The sequence below is a fragment of the Leptosomus discolor genome, chromosome 7 (genome assembly GCF_034619465.1).
Source record: "Leptosomus discolor isolate bLepDis1 chromosome 7, bLepDis1.hap2, whole genome shotgun sequence".
Classification (NCBI taxonomy): Eukaryota; Metazoa; Chordata; class Aves; order Leptosomiformes; family Leptosomidae; genus Leptosomus; species Leptosomus discolor.
Window position 1 is genome coordinate 55,225,917 of NC_141397.1, and position 20,256 is coordinate 55,246,172.

At 62.2% G+C, this 20,256-nt stretch overlaps 3 protein-coding genes across 4 annotated transcripts; all 3 read left to right on the top strand.

The window, feature by feature from the left end:
* The first annotated feature begins 1,498 nt into the window (after window positions 1-1,498).
* Window positions 1,499-5,307, top strand: PRSS56 (serine protease 56). The gene is made up of 13 exons (XM_086468601.1): window positions 1,499-1,632; window positions 1,736-1,844; window positions 1,927-2,086; window positions 2,242-2,384; window positions 2,491-2,650; window positions 2,773-2,961; window positions 3,070-3,231; window positions 3,379-3,442; window positions 3,694-3,856; window positions 4,254-4,401; window positions 4,539-4,625; window positions 4,899-5,005; window positions 5,134-5,307. The coding sequence occupies exons 1-13, from the start codon at window positions 1,502-1,504 to the stop codon at window positions 5,305-5,307; spliced, it is 1,797 nt and encodes a 598-aa protein (XP_086324727.1). The 5' UTR covers window positions 1,499-1,501.
* A 1,083-nt stretch (window positions 5,308-6,390) lies between these two features.
* CHRND (cholinergic receptor nicotinic delta subunit) lies at window positions 6,391-10,239 on the top strand. Of its 2 annotated transcripts, XM_086468117.1 has the most exons (12): window positions 6,391-6,433; window positions 7,026-7,171; window positions 7,364-7,408; window positions 7,493-7,602; window positions 7,711-7,866; window positions 8,101-8,216; window positions 8,454-8,654; window positions 8,979-9,090; window positions 9,213-9,327; window positions 9,550-9,751; window positions 9,859-9,971; window positions 10,057-10,239. In XM_086468117.1, exons 1-12 carry the CDS (start codon window positions 6,391-6,393, stop codon window positions 10,237-10,239), a joined length of 1,542 nt encoding a protein of 513 aa, XP_086324243.1. The 2 variants fall into 2 exon arrangements, with proteins under 2 accessions (XP_086324243.1, XP_086324244.1); XM_086468118.1 differs by lacking the exons at window positions 6,391-6,433; window positions 7,364-7,408 and having other exon boundaries at window positions 7,043-7,171.
* Window positions 10,240-11,212: 973 nt separating this feature from the next.
* Window positions 11,213-15,717, top strand: CHRNG (cholinergic receptor nicotinic gamma subunit). The gene is made up of 12 exons (XM_086468191.1): window positions 11,213-11,270; window positions 11,685-11,824; window positions 11,942-11,986; window positions 12,197-12,306; window positions 12,402-12,557; window positions 12,840-12,937; window positions 13,737-13,940; window positions 14,212-14,326; window positions 14,558-14,672; window positions 15,031-15,235; window positions 15,338-15,471; window positions 15,550-15,717. The coding sequence occupies exons 1-12, from the start codon at window positions 11,228-11,230 to the stop codon at window positions 15,715-15,717; spliced, it is 1,533 nt and encodes a 510-aa protein (XP_086324317.1). The 5' UTR covers window positions 11,213-11,227.
* The last annotated feature ends 4,539 nt before the right edge of the window (window positions 15,718-20,256 follow it).

The following is a 20,256-nucleotide window of genomic DNA, read 5'->3' on the forward strand; positions in this document are numbered from 1 at the left end:
CAAAATAGCGCCCAGACTCCCAAAACGTATCCCTAATTGCTAGCAACCCTACCAAAATGTCACCCAGACACCCTATCCAAGCAGTTCCCCATCTTCTCTAGATCCTACCCAAACATCACCTGAAGCCCTACCCAAAACGTTGCCTAATCCCTTGTCTCCTTCCCAGAGATTCCCCCCCCAACATATCGCAGCACCCAGAAGACCCTGCCAAAACATGCCAACGCTGCAGCCCCATCATGCTCCTTTTCCACCCTCCCCAAAGCAGATCCCGGGGTGGTGTGGGTGGAGGTGGACAGGGAGGACGTGGTGATGCCCACAGCCCTGCTGTCCTTGCAGCACCAGCTGTGCCCCCCACCATGCCCCCCAGCTGCCAGGCCCTGATGGACGCCCAGGCACTGTCCGAGCTGCCCCAGCGCAACTGGGCACTGAGCCAGGCCTGTGCCCCCTACCAGCGCCTGTGCCCACCCGAGGGGGCCCAGGACACCTGCGCCCCGCTCAGCGCCCGGCTCTGCCATCACCGCCTCCAGGAGTGCCGTGAGTGGGCACCTGCATCGCCCCTGGCTCCTCCCAGAGAGGGGACACCTTAGAGTAACACACGGGGCATCCCCGAGGGATGCCTGGAGGGGATATGGGACATTGGGGGTGACAGGGGGTGCTGGGGTGGGGAGACCAGGGAGATGGGGGTACGATAAGGTGATGGGGGATCTCTGCCAGGATGAAGAGATGGAAGGATCTGGGGTGAGATCTGTGGGGATTTGGGGGATGGAGGCACTGGGACCAATGGAGCAGATTGGGGGGGGGGATGGGGCGTTGAGGGGGAATGTGGGGGAACAGGGCACGGGGGGGTGACGGAGAGACTGGGGACACTGGGGGTGACAAGGACACCTGGGGTGGGACAGGTGTGCTTGTTCAGGATGATGGGGATCTGGGGGGCACTGAGAGGAACCGGGAGGGGGGCAGAAACTAGGCACAGCAGGGACACGGTGGTGACATTGCGGTGGGGGGGGTGTCCCCACATGCCATGACAGCCTGTCCCCACAGGGGTGGCAGCTGCGGCCCTGGGCCCCGATGCGCCAGCGGAGGCAGCGATGTCAGGTGAGTCGGGGCTGCCCCACAGTGCCCACGCCACCCCCCTACCACGCCGGCGGGCGCCCCCAGCCCCCCGGCTGCCTGCTGGGCCGGGGGGCAGAGGTTAGCGTCGGCAGCTGCCGGGCTGCGGGGTGCCCCCGGCCCGCCGCCCGCTCGCCTCCGTGAGCACAATGAGGCTTGACAGCGCGCCCGGCGCAGCCTGACCCCCCCCCGGGGGTCACCTGCCACCCCCTCCACCCGCCACGGCCATCCCAGCGCCACCGTGCTCGGCCACCCCGTGCCCACCCGGGAGAGGGGGTGTCCCAGCAGCGGGGCTGCGGGACCCCCCCTCTCACCCCGGCTTTGTCTTCCAGGGAGCTGCGGGCATCGCGGGGGCCCCCAAGCCAACGCCACGGCCCCCCGAGGACGCATCATGGGTGGCAGCGTGGCCCCGCGGGGGGCCTGGCCCTGGCTGGTGTCGGTGCGGCTCCACGGGGAGCTGATGTGCGGAGGGGTGCTGGTGGGGCACTCCTGGGTCCTCACTGCGGCCCACTGCTTCGCTGGGTACGGCAGGGGCCACAGCAACGTAGGGATGATGTCCCTGCACAGGGGGGCACGAGGTGGCAGCCCTGTCACCCCTGTAACTCGCTGCCCCCCACCCCGCCAGGAACCGGAACGAGCTGGCGTGGACAGTGGTGGTGGGTGACCACGAACTGGCCAAGCCGGGCGCAGGCGAGCGGGCTGTCCCTGTCCGGCGCATCCTGCCTCACCCCAAGGTCGGTGGAGGCGGGCATCCCCACAACATCCCTGTGCACAACCCAGCCCCACCCCTCCCCAACACCCCCTGTCTCCTTCCAGTTTAACCCCAAGACGTTTCACGGGGACCTGGCACTGCTGGAACTGGCGGTGCCACTGGCCTCGTCACCCACCGTCAGCCCTGTGTGCCTGCCCAGTGGCCCCACGGAGCCCAGCCCTGGCACCGCCTGCTACATCGCGGGCTGGGGGTCCCTCTATGAAGGTAAGTGCCCCCCTGACACCCATGGGGTCTATGGAGCATCGCCCTCAGTGCCCTCTCCAGTGCCCAGTGCCGATGCACCAAGCCAGGGCAGGGGAGTGCAAAAGAGGGGGGTGCCTGGGTGCGGGGGACCCTGTAACGGGTGCCTTGCCCGGCAGAGGGGCCAGCAGCTGACGTGGTGATGGAGGCGCAGGTGCCCCTGCTCAGCCAGGAGACGTGCCGGGGTGCCCTGGGCAGGGACCTGCTCACCAGCACCATGTTCTGTGCCGGGTACTTGTCTGGGGGCATCGACTCCTGCCAGGTAATACTTGGGGCTGGGGGGATGCCAGACGCAAAACTTCAAAATCTCAGCCTGGCAGTGCAGTCGGTGTCCAACCTCAGACCAACGTGTAGGCATCCTACCCCAGGGTGACTCAGGGGGCCCGCTGGCATGCCAGGACCCCTCCACGCACCGCTTTGTCCTCTATGGCATCACCTCATGGGGCGACGGCTGTGGTGAGCGGGGCAAACCAGGCGTCTACACCCGCGTTGCTGCCTTTGTGGACTGGCTCAGACTCCAGATGGACCGTGAGTGCCGCTGGCCACGCTGGGGGGAACAGAGGTGGCTGCGGGTGCCCGGGGTGCTGCAGGGATACATTACCCTTGGAGGGGGTTCCCAGCACCTCATGGCAGCCCCGGTGCCCTCACAGCCGCCCCCGGCAGCCAGGAACCGAGCTGCTTTGACCTGCTGGCACTGGCCCAGCTGCCCCCCGAGCAGCAGCCACCCGAGCGTGCCCGTCTCTGTGCCTTCTACACTGGCTCCTGCCGGGCTCCCCAGGGCCCGGCTGCCTGTGCCCGCCTGGCTGAGGAGACCTGCCACGCCAGGATGAGACGCTGTGGTGAGCCACGGGATCGTGCTGGAGCAAGGGCGTGGGGAAGGACCTCGTTTCTGGTAGCGTGGGGCTGGTGCGGTGCCAGGACCATGGCTCTCCCACTTAACCCTCCAGAGCTGCACTCCTACGCTCAGACCTTGGTGGATCTCCTGCGCCGCGCTGGGGACTTCATCCGAAACCAGTTTGACTTCTCCTTCCTCACCCGTGCCCTGCCTCAGCTCCTGGGCAAGATCTATGGGCACCTCTTCCCGCCCCGTGTCCGCAGGGATGCCCCAGGTACCCTGCCAGCTAGGCCACCCCATGCCCAATTGGGGTGCCATCGGTGCCCTCTATGCCAGTAGCCGGGGCACCAGCAGCCTGCCCTGGCGCCTCAATGAGGCTCCCTTACACCTTGTCCCTCCTGCCCCCTTCTTGTCCCCACAGGCCTGGCGGTGGCAGGGGGCCAGCCCAGCCCCACAGCAGAGGGACCCTGGAGACCCCCCACCAGGTAAGGCATGGTGGGCCGCAGGGTACGTGGGACTAAAGGCTTTGGGGGCAGGATGCTCGTGGGCACTGACATGGCTTTTTGGGGACAGCCTAGAGCATTTGGGTTCCGCTTTTCCTGCAACCAGGGCACACCAGGAGGGAGGTGGACACGGCCCCCTGGGGTGCCCAGGGGTGTGCAGGGCAGGGAGTGGCACTGCCCGGGGGACGGGTGCCACCGGGTGCCTGCCTGAGCTCGTCCCACTGCGCTTGCAGGTGGGGGGCCGGGCGGCCGCCCCCCTTTGCAGGGCTCTTCAGGGCCGTGGGGCCCCGGCTGCAGGACTGGGTGGAGGCGCTGAGGGCCATGGAGGGGGGCAGCCCCCCAGCATCCACCCCAGACGGGGGGCAGCTCCCTGGGGAGACGTGGCTCTTCTTGCAGGTATTTGGGAAGTGATGGGCTGGGAGGAGCCTCTGCCCTTCTAGTGACAGTGCCACTAGGGACCAAAACCCAGCAGTCCCCCTGTGTCCCCCACCTGACATCCCTTGGGCCCATTGTCCCCTGTGCAGCCACAGAGGTGGCATCTCCCACTCTGCCACTAGAGAAGGGGCATCTCATCCTCCCCAGCTGAAACCAGTGCTCCCAGTCCAACCAGCACAGTGCCAGCCATGGGTCTGACCCTGCAGCTTAGGATCTGACCCAACACAGCCATAAAGACATCGTGTGTCCCCAAGGCCCCATCCGACACCAGCCCAGCCATGTCCTTTGCTCTGCCACTGTGTGCCTGGCCATGTCCACGGGTGCCCCACTGCCCACCCTGCCCCCTATTCCCCTTCAGCAAGGTGAGGAGGTGGTGGAGGAGCTGGTGGGACAAGGACGAGCCTTCCTCGCCCAGCTGCGGGCAGAGCTGGACCTCAGCACCCCTCTTGAAGCCACGGAGATGCGACGGGCACCTGAAGAGTTGGCGGGGACCCCTGTGCCAAGCCGTGAGCCCTGGGAGCCTGGCGGGGGGGCGGGGGGGGGGCTAGGGCCGACAGGGCAGTGTGGGGTGTCCATCCACTGGCAGGCTCCATGCCCGGGCAGTGCCCGCCAGCCAGGGTTTTCACACCTCTCTTGGTGACAGGGTCTGTGCCGAGGGAGAAACGCGAGCTGGTGCCCACGGAGCTGCCATGGGTGGAGGAGGAGGAAGAGGAGGCAGGTGCAGGCAGAGGTAAGTGCCCCAAAGTCCCCAACCACTGCGGGATGCCACATGCCACCATGGGGACAGTGGCAAGCCCGGCCTCAGCTTTGCACTGCGGTCCCAGGGCTGGTTGTCCCATGTCGGTGGGACAGACCTCGGCCATACTGCCCTCCACGGGGACACTCTGCCCTTGCTCCCCTGCAGTCCCCAGAGCATGGGTGCTCCTCCCCTGGGTGGGCAGCAGCATGACTCGTCCCTGATGTCCCCCCTCCATCCCTCTCCTGCCCATCCCCGGCGTTGCAGTGTGCCCTGGCCTCAACGAGTCGGTGGTGCGGGTGGGTGCGGTGCGGGAGCTGTACGCCTGGGTGCTGCAGGTGCCTGAGCCGGACCTGGCCATGACCTTCCAGGAGGTGAGTGCCCCATCCAGCTACTCGGAGCCCCTCACCCTGGCAGCCAGACGGTGCCACTCCCCAGCCCATCACTGTCCCGCTGTGACCTTGGCTCACCTGGGACTCACAGTGTTGTCATCTCCCTGCAGATCCTGGTGGACCTGGGCTCCAAAAACACCAAGGGGCTGTACCGGGCGCAGGTGCGGGCCACGGTGGGGGGCCGCCCCACTGCCTTCACCGGCCTCGTGGGGCTCGAGAGTGACTCTCTGGCTCGCAGCATGCCTGGACTCGTTGCTCTGGCACTCGAGGCACTGAAAACCTAACGGTGCTCCTGAGGCACCACGCCAGCATGGGGATGGGGCAATGGGGCAGGAGTCTCTCATGTCCTTCAAACGCAGCTCCCTCCCCAGCTCAGGCTCTTCCACCGTTTTGTCCCTCATCATGCCTCAGTTTCCCTCTTCCCACCAGCACTGCCCGGCCTCCCCAGGGCAATGGGGCAGCGGGGGGCACATGGAGCATCTCAATCAGGGATCTTGGTCCTCCTCTCCCCTGGGACCCCCACCTTGGCAAGCCCACCCCCACCCCATTTTCCCCAGAGGCACCTGGGCTGTTATTTATTTGTACAGAGAAAGGTTTATTTTTCAATAAAGAAGGGCTCTATTTTCCAGTAGCTGGCAAGCGTGAAGCGAGTACTGTGCCACGCGGTGCCAGCAAGGTGGGGGGACTTGCTGTGGTGGATATGACATCCCACTGCATCCCCCTTTCGGTCCACCCTGTACCCTGAAGCAATGACCACAGCCTTGGATCCTGCCTCTGGCATCGCTGCTGTGCCCAGCCTGGCACAGACTCCCCAGCCCCCTCCCCAGGGTTCGGACACCCCTCCTGCCCACCGCAGCACCCATAGTACAGCACCGGTGCCACCCCATTGGGGAGCCACATGAAATCTCCTGCCGGTGCAGGGGCTGATCATGCCCTGGGCCAGCGGCGAGGGCTGGGATGGTGCCACCGCTGTGCGTGGGCGTTGGTGGGTACCAAACCCTCCTGCTCCTGGGGAGCCCGTCACCCCTGAGCAGCATCGCTGTGGCTGCTGAGCAGCAGGGAAGGGACCACATCTCCCAGCACCCAGCAACGCCTGTGCTGGTGTGCCCAGGCACAGGGTGATGGGCTGACACCCGTGGGGCCATCGAGGCCAGCTGCGCCTGCCCGTCTCCCCTTCTCCAGGCGCGGTGGTGCCGGAAGAGAGGGGTGGGAGCGGGTATGCGGTGCCGGCACCCTTCCCCCTCAGCACCTGGCACCATCCATCTCCCTCTCCGGCCGGCAGCCGGACATCCGCTCGGCCAGGCCAGGCGGGGAGGTGGCCAGGGCCTGGCACGACACGAGGGCACCGCAGGCACCTCATGGGGGACATGCTGTGGCGGCTGGCCCTGCTCGGGGCACTGGTGCTGTCGGGTGAGTGGGGTCCCAGGGTCTTTGGTATGGTGTTGCCCTATTGTTGGGGGGTTCTGGGCCCCCTCAGTGGCATTGATGGGGGGTGAAGGTGGCTGGGCACAAGTGTCCCCAGGGCTGCATTTTGGGTATTGCCTGGCAGAGTCTGTCCTGGCTGTGCCATCACCATGTGCCTGTCTGTCTGTCTGTGCACAGTGTCATTGTGTCTGTGTGTGCCTGTGCCTGTCTGTGTGCACAGTGACACTGCATCTATGACCACGCATTCCTGCATATAGTGGGTCCATGTCTGTGTGTGCATCCACCTACGTGCACAGTGCCACCACGTCTGTAACCAAGTGTCACATGTCTGTGTGTCCCTCTGTGTCCGTGCTCACGTCCTTGTTCCATGCCCATGAGTGCCCATGTGCCCCTGCATGTCCGTCATTCCCACACGTCCCATGTCCATGCCCCTGTGCAGCACAGACATGCAGTGTCCTGGCCTGCTCCTATCTCCTCCATCCTTATACCACCCTACCCCTGCTGAGCATCCCTGTGGGGTGGCTCTGGGCCCAGTAACCCCCCAGCCCCCCCGGTTTGCCTGACCCCACACCCCCAGGCGGGCTCTGTGTGAACCAGGAAGAGCGGCTCATCCACTACCTCTTTGAGGAGAGGGGCTACGACAAGGAGGTGCGCCCCGTTGTCTCCATCGACCAGGTCGTGGACGTCTACCTGGCCCTCACCCTCTCCAACCTCATCTCGCTGGTGAGCCCCAGCAGGCAGTGCCCACCATGGGGTGAACCCCCAGCCACACCTCACAGTCAGGGCTGGCTGGGGGGGACACAGCCGTGGGCTGCTGCCCTGAACCCTGGCTGGTGATTGTTGTGGGGTCTTGGGCTGGAGGGATGGCTGCTGGGCATGGTCTTGGAATCTCACTGCCCTATGCTGTCATTGCAGAAAGAGGTGGACGAGACGCTCACCACCAACCTATGGCTTGAGCACGTGAGTAGGAACAAGCGTCACGGCATGCCTGAGGCATGGGCAATGGGGTGGCCCAGCGTGGTGACCTGGGGGCCTCCCCTCCAGGCCTGGACCGATTACCGCCTGCAGTGGAACAAGTCCGAGTTTGGGGACATCGAGGTGCTCCGCCTGCCACCAGACATGCTGTGGCTGCCCGAGATAGTCCTGGAGAACAAGTGAGCTCTGCCTCAGTTTCGAAACCCCTGAGCTGTACCCGGTGCATGCCCAGGGCTCCCCCTGCCCCTTGTCAACCCCGCCATCACCTCAGCTCTCTCCTGGCACAGCAACGATGGGCTCTTCGAGATCGCCTACTACTGCAACGTCCTCATCTACAACACGGGCTATGTCACCTGGCTGCCACCCTCCATCTTCCGCAGTGCCTGTCCCATCAACGTTGGCTTCTTCCCCTTCGACTGGCAGAACTGCACCCTCAAATTCAGGTGCCAGAGGCTGGCTGGGGCAGGGCAGGGGTAGGCACCAGGGTGGGCATCCTGGCCCCCTGCGGTGCCTGCTGCTGCCAACATCTTCCCTTGCTGTTGGAGTGCAGCAAGGTGGGGGTTTGCAGGTGACTCGGTGGCCCGAGTCCATCATGCTGGAGGTCAGGCTGGGTGGGTGGTGGGTACCAAGCAGCAGATGCAGTCCCTCACCACCTGTACCCCCTGGCTGCGGGCCAGCTCGCTGGCATACAGTGCCCTGGAGATCAGCATGCACTTGAAGGAGGATACTGACCCAGAGACAGGCAAGAATTACCCAGTGGAGTGGATCATCATCGACCCTGAAGGCTTCACAGGTAATGCTGTGTCCTGTGGCAGCAGGGTACCCTATACAGGGCTCAGGGCCACCCTGGCATTGGGGTAGCCTGCCAAGGAGACACCCAAGTTCCCAGGGCTTTGGCATCCTGGCACCCATCCCACCAGGCTTGGAGCTACCTAGGCCCAGGACAAGGAGAGTGGGTGTGGGTGGGGCTGGTGAGGATGGGCATGGCAGGGGTCTCCCATGCCGTGTGCTGTCTCATGTGCCTTGGCAGAGAACGGGGAATGGGAAATCATCCACCGGCCAGCCCGCAAGAACATCCACCCTGACAACCCCCCCGAGAGCAGTGAGCACCAGGACATCACCTTCTACCTCATCATAAAGCGCAAGCCGCTCTTCTATGTCATCAACATCGTCACGCCCTGTATCCTCATTGCTTTCATGGCCATCCTTGTCTTCTACCTGCCTGCTGACAGTGAGTGAGCCCTGCAGCACCTGCACTGGGTCACACCATGGGACACCTCCATGTCCCACATCTGCACCAAGGCCTGGGACATGGGACATCGCAATGCCCAGCACAGGGACATCCTGGTAATGGGACACCCCTACACAGGACACCATCATCCCAGCCAGGCACCCTGGGAGGAGCACACCTGGGCACAGGATACCCCATGTGGGACTCTGGGGTACCCCCATAATAGAAAACCCTTTATGGGATGCTGGGAGGGCAATCCCAGCACTGGGCGCGCTGGGAGGGGGACCTGGAGCAGGGTTTGCCCTGAGCTCATCTGCTCTCCAGGTGGTGAGAAGATGACCCTGGTGATCTCGGTGCTCCTGGCCCAGTCTGTATTCCTTCTGCTCATCTCCCAGCGCCTGCCTGCCACCTCCCATGCTGTCCCCCTCATCGGCAAGTAAGTCCTGGGCACTGCTGCATGCAATGGGGACATCATGGGGTCCCCTCAGTGCCAGGGGGCAGCTCTGCCTGTGCCCATCCTCTGTGGCAATGCCAGCCCCACGTCTGTGCTCCCCTCAGGTACCTGCTTTTTATCATGCTGCTGGTGACAGCCGTGGTGTTGATCTGTGTTGTGGTCCTCAACTTCCATTTCCGCACTCCCAGCACCCACATCATGTCTGACTGGGTCAAAGAGGTGAGCAGCGTGCTGGGCTGGGGTGGGTGGACTGGTGGGTACAGGAGTGCCACCATGCCCCACGGAGGGCACGGAACAGCACAGCCTCAACCTTGCATCAGGGTGTCCCATCTGTGCTATTCCAAGGGGCTGCACACCCAGGTTGGGGGCAAAAGGCAGGGACAAGGTGACATTGCACTGGGGAGGTGAGCAAGGGACCTGACACCCCTTCCCATGCCCTAGGTCTTCCTGGAGACCCTGCCCCGTCTGCTGGGCATGTCGCAGCCGGCCGAGAGCCCAGTGGGCACCCCGTGCATCCGGCGCTGCAGCTCGGCCGGCTACATTGCCAAGGCAGAGGAGTACTTCAGCGTCAAGTCCCGCAGCGAGCTCATGTTTGAGAAGCAGTCGGAGCGGCACGGGCTGGCCAGCCGCGTCACCCCTGCCCGTGAGCCTTAGCCCCCTCCACAGGGACACGGGGAAGGGTGGCGGAGCTGGGGTCTCCAGGGGTGACAGCCCTCCAGAGCTCGTCTCACCACCCCCCCTTGCCCCTAGGTTTGGCACCGTTGGACACAGGCGAGGAGCAGCTCTACGAGCACATAAAACCCGTTGTTGATGGCGCCAACTTCATCGTCAAGCACATGCGGGAAAAAAACAGCTACAACGAGGTGGGGTCCATGGGCATGGAGGGGGCAAAGGGTGCTCCTGTGCCCACTGTGCCCCCCACTGCCCAGCTCCTGGCTCCCTCCCCAGGAGAAGGACAACTGGAACCGTGTGGCCCGGACCCTGGACCGCCTCTGCCTCTTCCTTGTCACCCCCACACTGGTGGTGGGCACCCTCTGGATCTTCCTCATGGGCATCTACAACCACCCGCCACCGCTGCCCTTCGCTGGAGATCCCTATGACTACCGGGAGGAGAACAAGCGCTTCATCTAGGGGGGTGGGGGAGTCCCATGTGCCAGTCCCCCGCTCACCTGCCTTGACTTGGGAAAATAAAGCTGGGTGCTTCTTGCCACAGGCTGCTGAGCTGGTGGCTCCTCTCGGTGTGTCCCCCTGGGAATGGTGCCCAACTGGAGCACTGCACGTGTGCCAGAGAGGGTGATGCCCACCCAGGGAATGGGTGTTGTTGGGTGTCCTGAGCACCATCCCCTGCGGACCCACTGCAGTGCGCAGAGATGCCATCAGTACTCACATCACCCTCCATCCCCATGACCCCCAGCCAGACCCACGAGTGTGTTCCCCCCCCCCGGCACACCCCATCCCTCAGCGCCCGGCTGGGGGCCAAGAAGGGTGTCTTCTTCCCCGGCTCAGCAGTGGGATGCCGGGGCTCTGGTTTCAGGGAGCACAGCTGACATCCCCCCACCGGCAGTGGCCCGGGACAGCTGTCACATCCTCTCCGCTGAGCCAGGAATCCACAGCACCCCCCCATCCGCCCACCCACCCCCAGGGCCTGGCAGGATTTGGACCCCCAAGGTGGGTATCACTCCCCAGGCTGATGTGGCGGGACTTGCCCACCCCTTCCCCACCCTACACCCTGGGGGCAGCCACTGCCATGGGGGGGACAGGGCACCGCAGGGGGCGCTTGCAGGACGGCACCCCTTTGCCATAACCCATGGGTGCCTGGGTTTCCACTGCAGGGACATGCATCCCTCTGTGGGGGGACATGGGGGAACTGAGGCATGGAGTTCATTTTGCCCCCCGATGCAATTCCAAGCCCCCTGGCACAAAATGCCAGAGGAGTGTCCCAGCAAACTGGCATCGCCCCGCCGGCAGGGGGGCGTGGGTGGTCATTCGTCCCTCCCCAGCCCCTGTGGCTGTTGGGAACAGCTGACGGTGGCAGGGGACAGCTGTCCTGTCCCACCAGGCGCCAGGCCCAGAACACCACCCGAGTGGAGCCCCAGCCCCTGCACCCCACAGCACCGCCATGCGCTGCCACGGCCTCCTCCTCGCCCTCTGCGCCCTGGCAGGTAAGGGGTGCCCGCCCCGCGGGGGAGGGAGGCCTAGGGGGGGCACCTGGTCACCCCCTGCCTTTGCCATTGGGGGGTTGTCACCCATGGGTGTGCAGCACCGTGCACCGTCTCACCGCGGTGTCCCCATGCTGGCAGCCTGCTGTTCCCACATCCTGCCCTGGAGAGGTCCCTGGGGTGAGCAGGGTGGGGGATGTGGGGGGGCCGCACACACCCCTGCTTGCGCACTGGGACACTGACACACACCATCAGGCGCACACAGCCGTGTGCGCGCACCCACCGTAACATACGCGTGGGCATCCCCCCCCCCACGCACACCCCGTGCCTGCCCCCCCTGGCCCCATGCCGCCAGGTCCCAGGGGTGGGCCCACCATCCCCACCCCGGGGTGTCCCCATGGCATGTGCCCTCCCCAGTTGTGGACTGCAGGAACCAGGAGGAAAAGCTGCTCCAGGACCTCATGACCAACTACAACCGGAACCTGCGCCCAGCCCTGCACGGGGACCAGATCATCGATGTCACCCTCAAGCTCACCCTCACCAACCTCATCTCCCTGGTGAAAGACAACCCCCCCCGGTCCCCATAGTGGCGTGGGGTTTGCCCCCACACATGGGGCAGTGAGTAGAAGCTGGCAGGGTGCTAAAGCCATCTCCCCCCTTTCCATCCTTGCCAGAACGAGCGGGAGGAGACCCTCACCACCAACGTCTGGATCGAGATGGTGAGACCCCCTCACCTCCAGGCAGGACACCCCCAGCCATGGTTGCATCTCAGGGTGGCATCCCGTGGAGGGCTGGCACCGTAACCTGCATCCCCTTTTGTTGGTGTCCCCAGCTGAGCCCGTTTTGGGGGCAGCACGGGACAGGCAGCACAGAAGCTGCCCTGCCTCAGGGAGCACCATGACGCTCCCTCTTTTCTCCACTTCTCCCAGCAATGGTCCGATTATCGCCTGCGGTGGGACCCCCAGAAATACGACAACATCCAGCAGCTGCGGGTGCCCTCCACCATGGTCTGGCTGCCTGACATTGTCCTGGAGAACAAGTAGGAGGCGGGGCAATGGGGACATATCCCCGCACAGGGGGTGGCAGCTGCCCATCGGGCACGGTTTGGGGCTGAGCCCACCCTTTCTCCCCCAGCATCGATGGGACCTTCGAAATCACACTCTACAGCAACGTGCTGGTGTCCCCCGACGGCGGCATCTACTGGCTGCCCCCTGCCATCTACCGCAGCGCCTGCGTCATCCATGTCACCTATTTCCCCTTCGACTGGCAGAACTGCACCATGGTCTTCCAGTGAGCACCGGCTAAGCGTGCACAGGCACCATGGCAGGTCCTCCTGGGACACAAGGGTTTGGCATGAGATGTCCACCTTTGCTCCAGGGCAATGAGCCCCTGGGCAGACAAATGCCACCTATGTGTCCCCTGGCACCCCATCGGTGCAGGAGGCACCTTGGCCAAGCCAAGCACCTCATAGCAGAGCTGGAGGTGGCCAACCTGATCTGGTGCCACACTGGCACCCTTTGCCCATCCAGCCTGCTCCATGCCAGCCTGTGCCACCCCCTCATCCCTCCTCAGGTCCCAGACATACAGTGCCAACGAAATCAACCTGCTGCTGACAGTGGAGGAAGGCCAGACCGTGGAGTGGATCTTCATCGACCCCGAGGCTTTCACAGGTAATATCACAGCTGCCCCCGTGGCACAAGAGCATCCCACCATGGGGGCCACCCAACAGGGCTGGTGCTACACTGGTGGCTGCCAAAAGCAGGGCTGCAGGGGCTCTTAGCACCTCCGGCCATTACATGGGCACTTAAGTTATTAGTGGAAGCAGCAGTGTGGGAGAGATTTGTTTTTCTAACCCCCCCGGCTCAGGGCTCTCACCGCCTGCCAGCCGCTCTCAGAGAGCACTGCTCCTGGGAGCTTGATTGATGCTGGGAACGTAGCTGTCACGGCCAAACGATGACGTTTTCCATCACATTTTAATTGCATATTGAAGGAACAAAATGCTTTTCAGGCAGCGAGATTTATTTTTTCATTACTGGCCTGAGCTGCGATCTTGACTGGGAAAAAATCTATCGCTCCCGCAGACGGCGGGGGAAAACAGCATGTCGTCACCCAGCGTCACGCTCGGCTTCCCCCCACAGTGCTCCGGGGACAGGGAGATGGGGGGACCCCAGTCCCACACATAATGTGCTGGGAGCCCCCAAGGGGCTCGAGATGCCCCGTATGTACCCAGCTGTCCCCTCCAACAGCTTTTTGGGGTATTTTGCCTGGGCACTCTGGCACACTGTGCGGTGCTCATCTCCACCCCCAGCGGCTCTAGCACCTTTCCCTGCACCATGCCCAGCCTGGGTGCCCGGTGCGGCCCACGCCGATCACCATCCCTCCCCTTCCTGACCTCCCCGGGCTGGGGGGCTGGCAGCCCCAGTGCCCCCAGCAGGGCGGTGGGACTCACATGGCACCACTGCACGGCAGAGAACGGTGAATGGGCCATCAAGCACCGCCCCGCTCGGAAGATCATCAATTCAGACCACTTCACCCCCGATGACATCCAGTACCAGCAGGTTGTCTTCTACCTCATCATCCAGCGCAAGCCGCTCTTCTACATCATCAATATCATTGTGCCCTGTGTCCTCATCTCTGCCATGGCCGTGCTGGTGTACTTTCTGCCCGCCAAAGGTACGCACTGGTGCTGTGCTCATGGGGGACACAGGGATGGCAAGAGACAATGAAGGGCTCATTGTCCCCTCTGTGCCTGAGGACAATCAGTGCCACCTCTCACCCACTCCTGTGATATTTGAGGGGTGTGTGAATTTCCATGCACTCCACGGTTAAAGCCTCACGGCAGGACTTGGCCGGTTTAGCTTTGGGATGGGCACGTTCTGCTAAAGGAGGCCAATGCCCACACCACCACCCCATGCCAACCTCCACCTTCCCCTCCCCTTTGCAGCGGGTGGGCAGAAATGCACCGTCTCCATCAATGTCCTCCTGGCCCAGACTGTCTTCCTCTTCCTCATTGCCCAGAAGGTGCCCGAGACCTCCCAGGCTGTGCCTCTCATTGGCAAGTAAGTGAGGTACAGGGATGAGGGTGCCAGCGGGGTCTCTGGGTGCTGTCCTGCTGTGCAGGACCCTGGCACAGAAATAACGCCCAGCCCAGGCAGGGCTGGCACAAGGCTACCACGTGCCCACATTCCACTGTTAGTCCCCAGTTTCCAGCCAGGAGGGCATTGAGCTTTCTCAATGCCCATAGCTTGTGACCCAGCAGCCCCACTTGAGACCCCGTGCACCCTCCCCAGGTACCTGACCTTTCTCATGGTGGTAACAGTGGTGATTGTGGTGAATGCTGTCATCGTCCTCAACGTCTCACTGAGAACACCTAACACTCACTCAATGTCCCAGAGAGTGCGCCAGGTACCCACTGTTGTCCCCCTAACTCTTATACATGGGGAATGGGGTGGGTATTTGGGGACTGAGGCCATGTCCGTTGCTGAGCGGGGTGGTGGCATGCCTTATGCCTTCACCTGAGCGCAAGTCCTGGCACAAAGAGGAACCCCCCAAGATGTCCCCAGGGGACCACACTGTGCCACCAAACACCTCCAAGCCGCTCTGAACACGGGGAAGCAGCAGGTGCCAACATACCCAGCATCCTGGTGGCACAAGGGTACCCCATGGGGATGCTCCAGGCGATGCAAGGGGACCCGCTCACACCCACTGGAAGCCCTGGGTGGTGTGGGGGATGTCAGGTCCCTGTGAGTGAATCTGTGCCCAGGTGTTCCTGCACCTCCTGCCCCGCTACCTGGGCATGCACATGCCAGAGGAGACGCCAGGCCCACCACGAGCCGCCCGGAGACGCAGCTCCCTGGGGCTCATGGTGAAAGCTGATGAGTACATGCTCTGGAAAGCCCGGACCGAGCTGCTCTTTGAAAAGCAGAAGGAGAGGGATGGGCTGATGAAAACTGTGCTGGAGAAGATTGGTAAGTGCCCCCAGGGGGTTGGCACCTCTCCACAAGGCTGGGTGATGTTCCAGGCGGCCGGGTGCTCACTGGTGCCCGCTGTGCTGGCTCTGCTGCCTGTAGGACGTGGCCTGGAGAACGGCAGTGCTCAGGACTTCTGCCAGAGCCTGGAGGAGGCAGGCCCCGAGATCCGTGCCTGCGTGGATGCTTGTAACCACATTGCCAACACCACGCGGGAGCAAAACGACTTCAGCAGTGTGAGTTGGGGCCAGGGGGAGCAGGACCCACATGGGTAGAAGGGGCAGCCCTCACCCCCCTCCACGTGCCACCGGCAGGAAAGTGAAGAGTGGATCCTGGTGGGACGGGTGATCGACCGTGTCTGCTTCTTGATCATGGCCTCCCTCTTCGTGTGCGGCACCGTCGGCATCTTCCTCATGGCTCATTTCAACCAGGCGCCTGCCTTGCCCTTCCCTGGGGACCCCAAGCAGTACCTGCCACAGTGATGCCTGCAGGTGCCCGCCAGCCCTCCTTGCTGCTGGGACTGCTGGAGCCAGGGGCTGGGCATCCCCAAACCAGCCCGCCTGGATGAGATCGCTGTGGGCACAGCAGCTCCTGGTGCCAAGCACAGTGCTGGAGGAAAACTGCGGGTAGGACTGGGGGTGGGACTGGGAGTGGTGGGGCACCGCCACCCCCCAGTAGTGGTGGTGATGGGGAGGGGGGAACACAGGGTAGCCATGCTGCACCAAACGTGGAAGTAAAGCCTGTGGTAGTCTTGCAAGCCTCCGTGGCATCATTGCTGCATGCCCACTGATGGGGTTATCCCTCTCGGACAGGCTGGACGTGCCACCTGTGCAGGCTGTCACAGACCCCTAAGCCATTTGGTCCTGTCCCAGCACCCCACAAGGGTGCTGAGAGATGAGACAAGGGGGAACTGGAGCAGAGTCAGGCATCTGATGGGCCATGCACCACTGCTGGCAGCCAAAGCCACGGTACCCCACTGCAAATTCACAGCTTCAAGCCTAGGGCAAATGGGGCCCCTGGCATCCCCTGCCACGGCAATAGTAGCAACAGGGCATGAATCACAGACACAGCCCCCCCATCCTGGGGCTGCAACGGAGCCACAGATGGGATTAGGGGCAGGTGATTCCTCCCTCCATTTATGCCCTGGCCGTGGTTCTTGGGGGCAGCTGAATTGCTATCCCTGCTCCCTAGCAAGCAGCTTGGGGTGGAAAGACCCTGGGCCACCAGGCACCCAAACCCCCTCAGGGATGGGTGCCCCTTAGCACCCACCCCGCTACCAGTATTACTACATGACTCCATCCCCCACCAGCTCTCCTTGCCCCACAGGATCATCTCTGGCAAGCACAGCCCCTTCCCCCCATCCCAGCAACGCCGCGTCCCCCCGTGCCCCTTGCTGACCTCTGAGGCCCCCGCGGCTTTGTCCCTGCTGGCGGGGGAGATGCGGAGGTCAGCCTGGGAATGGTGGCGGGCAGCGTCTGCTCCTCTATGGTCCAGCTCACACCACCTGCGTCCGGCTCCAGGATGTGCTGCACCTCCATCAGCCTCGCTGTCCCAGCACTGGCCGCCTCTGTTGCTGCTGGGAGAAAACCAGCTGGTTGCTGCCCGCAACTGGCTCATGGCACTGCGTGCCAGAGGTGACACAGCACTGCAGGCATGGGTGGAGGAAGACAAACACCCAGCAGCTGAGGCATCACCTCTTGGATGCCTGCAGCCTGGTCATGGCCCAGAGCCACTTCGGCTGTGCCAGCCTGCCCATGCTCTCTGCTAGGTGGCTTTTCCTGCCCCATCCCTGGACGGTGCGTGATGCCCACAGCACTGAGACCAGATGGATCCAGGCTGGCACCTTGAAGCAGGCACGGATGGTGCCCACCAACACAGGCAGGGGTGCCCAGAGAAGACCACCAAGTACCCAGTGCCTTGGCTGGGTCCTGCCTCCCATCACCCTGCCTGGGTCACCTCCCACGGGGTCAGCCCTGGGGCCACGATCTGGGTGAGGTCCTGGGGCACCATACTCCTTCCGGCCACAGCCTTCTTGCTGGTGAGTGGCGGCACTGCACAGCACTCCTGTCCCCTCACAGCCACCCCACGGTGATGTCCTCTCCCCAGTCCCACAGCTGAAGGGACAGGCTGCCCTGGCCAAGCGTACCTGTCCCTGCAAAAGCCAGGAGCTGCCGTAAGCTGCCCAAACCGTAGCACCAGGCATGGCCCCAGCCCCTGGGGTCTCCCTCCCCAGGAAGATGCAGAATTAATGAGCTCTGGCCTGTCTTTGCCTGGCCATTTCCCATTGATTCCTGCATCCCTGTTGCCCTGCTACTAATCTCCAGGGCCAGTGGGCTCTGAACAGGGACAGGTACTGTCACCCACCTCTCCCCGCTTCGCAGAACTGCTGCTCCTTCCAGATAAGTTCAGTCCCTGGCGTATCCATACAGTGCAACCGAAAAGGGATGAGCTCTTCCAGCCTGCTAGGAGCATGCAACTGAGACCACGTTCTCCACCATCCCCAAGCAGTGGTTTTACCTGCCCACAGGAGGTCCCTGGGGTTTATCCCCACACCAGAGACAAGGGCAAAACCAAAAGCAGTAGCCAGGATGCCACAGGTCTCAGGCAGCGGATGGGTCTTGCAGGATCTGGTAGGGGAACACCTTGCAGGTCACCCTATCCAGAGTTCGCAGGGTGCTGGTGCTGTGATTCTGATTCTGTGGTGGGAATGCAGTGAGAGAGGAAAAGACCCCCCACCACCCAGCATCAGCCCCACGTGCCCACACCCCATCAAGAAGCACTAAGACGGGGCAATGTCATCCTCTAAGCATCCCCTGACTGCTACCCTCCAAAATTGGGGACTCCTTTCTCTCTGTGGGCTGGGAAGCAGATTTCCTCCTTAGCTTCAGCTTGGAGACACCCAGCACACACCTCCCACCACTCCCTGAGCCCCCCAGCCAAGCCCAGCCCAGCCATCAGCCCCCACTTGACCAGCTGTAGCCAGAGACACCCAGGGCCCACAAGCCCACCACAGCCCAGCATCCCCTTGGGGAAGAAGAGCCCTGGGGCCAGACTGCAGGGCTCGAAGAGGTTCAAGGCCCTGCCGCTTTCCCCGAAAGCCACTGTGCAAGGATTTGAGGATGTTTAAGGCTGGACAAAGCCTTCAGGATGAGGACAGCAGAGAAGGTCATGACTCACCGCAGATTTGGGACTCCCACAGCTCCAGGCTTGCCTCCTGAATGAAGAGGATTTGAAACCTATCTCTAGAGCACGAGAGAGGCTCCTTCCCCTCCCAAACCAGCCCATGGCTATCTTTTCACCACTCTCATCAGCGGGACAGACTAAACCACAACCCAAAAGCCCTGCTCAAAAACCAGTCTGGTTTTAACCCTCTCCAAGCCATAGGAGGCACAAACCTGGTGCTTGGCACTGTTCAAACCCTACTTTTCTTCTGACCTCAGGAAAGGTTGTAGCCTTGAAGAGGACAAACGCCACGCCCCAGCCAGCTCGCTCCCTTCAAGGCTGAGTAAGAGGAACCAGTGCCGAGTTCCTCCAAATCTCAACCACGGTGGCAGCGGAAGGAGAGGAACGGCCTCCCAGGGAAGGACTCTTCCACAGCTCACTCGCAAAGCGTATTTAAGGGCGAACACAGCAGGACTGCAGAATTTTCAGATTTAATAGCAAGCCTGCACTCATCAACACCAGCTTAGACGCGGGGCATCAGAGAAGTGGGCGAGTACATGAAATAGCAGAGGTGGACGTGACGCGCAGCTGGGCACAACAACAGGACTAAAGCCCTAAGTGATGTCATCTGCAAAAAGCTAAATGCACTGTGAATAAAAGGAGCCTGCAGCTAGTATTTCAGCCCTGCCTTGCAAGGCTATTTTTGCTTAGATTGCCAAAATGTAATTACAACTAAATCCCCCCTAACAAATACCGGAGAGCAGCAGGGGAGACTTGTATTTAAAAGGAATTTTAAGTAGCAGCTGTAGTAGTACCTGATGGCAGTGGGGAAAACAATCTGCGCCTGGAAAAGAGCATTTGGTTGAGAGATGGTGACAAACAAGTGGCAAGAGCAGGAATAGGACCACAGGGTCTCGAGAAACACAGAGAGGGATGCCGTCACAGCCTGGGGAACTGCCCTGCTCCCTGCCCAGCCAGGTGCCAGCAGGCACAAACTGCCTGACCACAAGGAGCAGTCAGTCATCACTGTCAGCGCGCTGAATGTTTCTAGAGACAGCCTAGGACTGACACCCTCAATGTGGAAAACAAATCCTCCAGGAGGCTGAATATTTTAAACTGTTTTCTCTGCTGGTCCTGGCTGCTTTCAGTCTAGACTTCCATAACAACACGACAAATTTGCAATTGGAGCAACGAGGCTGAAGGTCTCCCAGTCCCCAAGGCCAGTAATTGTCCCAGACACGAGCCACTAGTCCTGTGGTCCCGACCAAACTGGCCCAAGCAGCCCTTTCTCCTGAGGGACTGCGCAGAGCACGCGGGGCACAAGATGTGCCCCATCCCTGGCCACAGCCTCGCCTCCTGGGCCCAATGCAAAGGCTCTATCAAAAACAAAAGGCAATTGTGCGATTCCCCAAGGAAAAGGGGAAAAGGCTGGAGCTGTTAATGAGTACAATTAGCATTGTAGTCAAGCAGGATCAGAGGAAATAATTAGCTCCTACTGTTTTCTGTGGCATCCAAATTGCAGCCATGCTGGCTTTCCAGGCAACAACCCATCAGTTTAGCCTCACCCTGGAGGACAGGAGACACAGAGTCACTCACAGCCATTCTTCTGGTCAGTTTTCACACAGCTATAAGCAGCAGCCTGGGCCATCGTCCTCCTCTGCTACACCCACCGGGGGTCTGCTTTCCCAGGTGGCCAGAGACTTGCAAACCTCAGTGCACCCCAGGAGCACACGCAGCCCTGCATTCAGCCTTTCCTTGGATCCACCACAGGGCAGCATTGCTGGCTCTCCACCGAGACAGCCAGAATGAAGGCAACTAAGTGACACCAAACATCTCTTTGTCCTAGTTTAAGGGAAGCT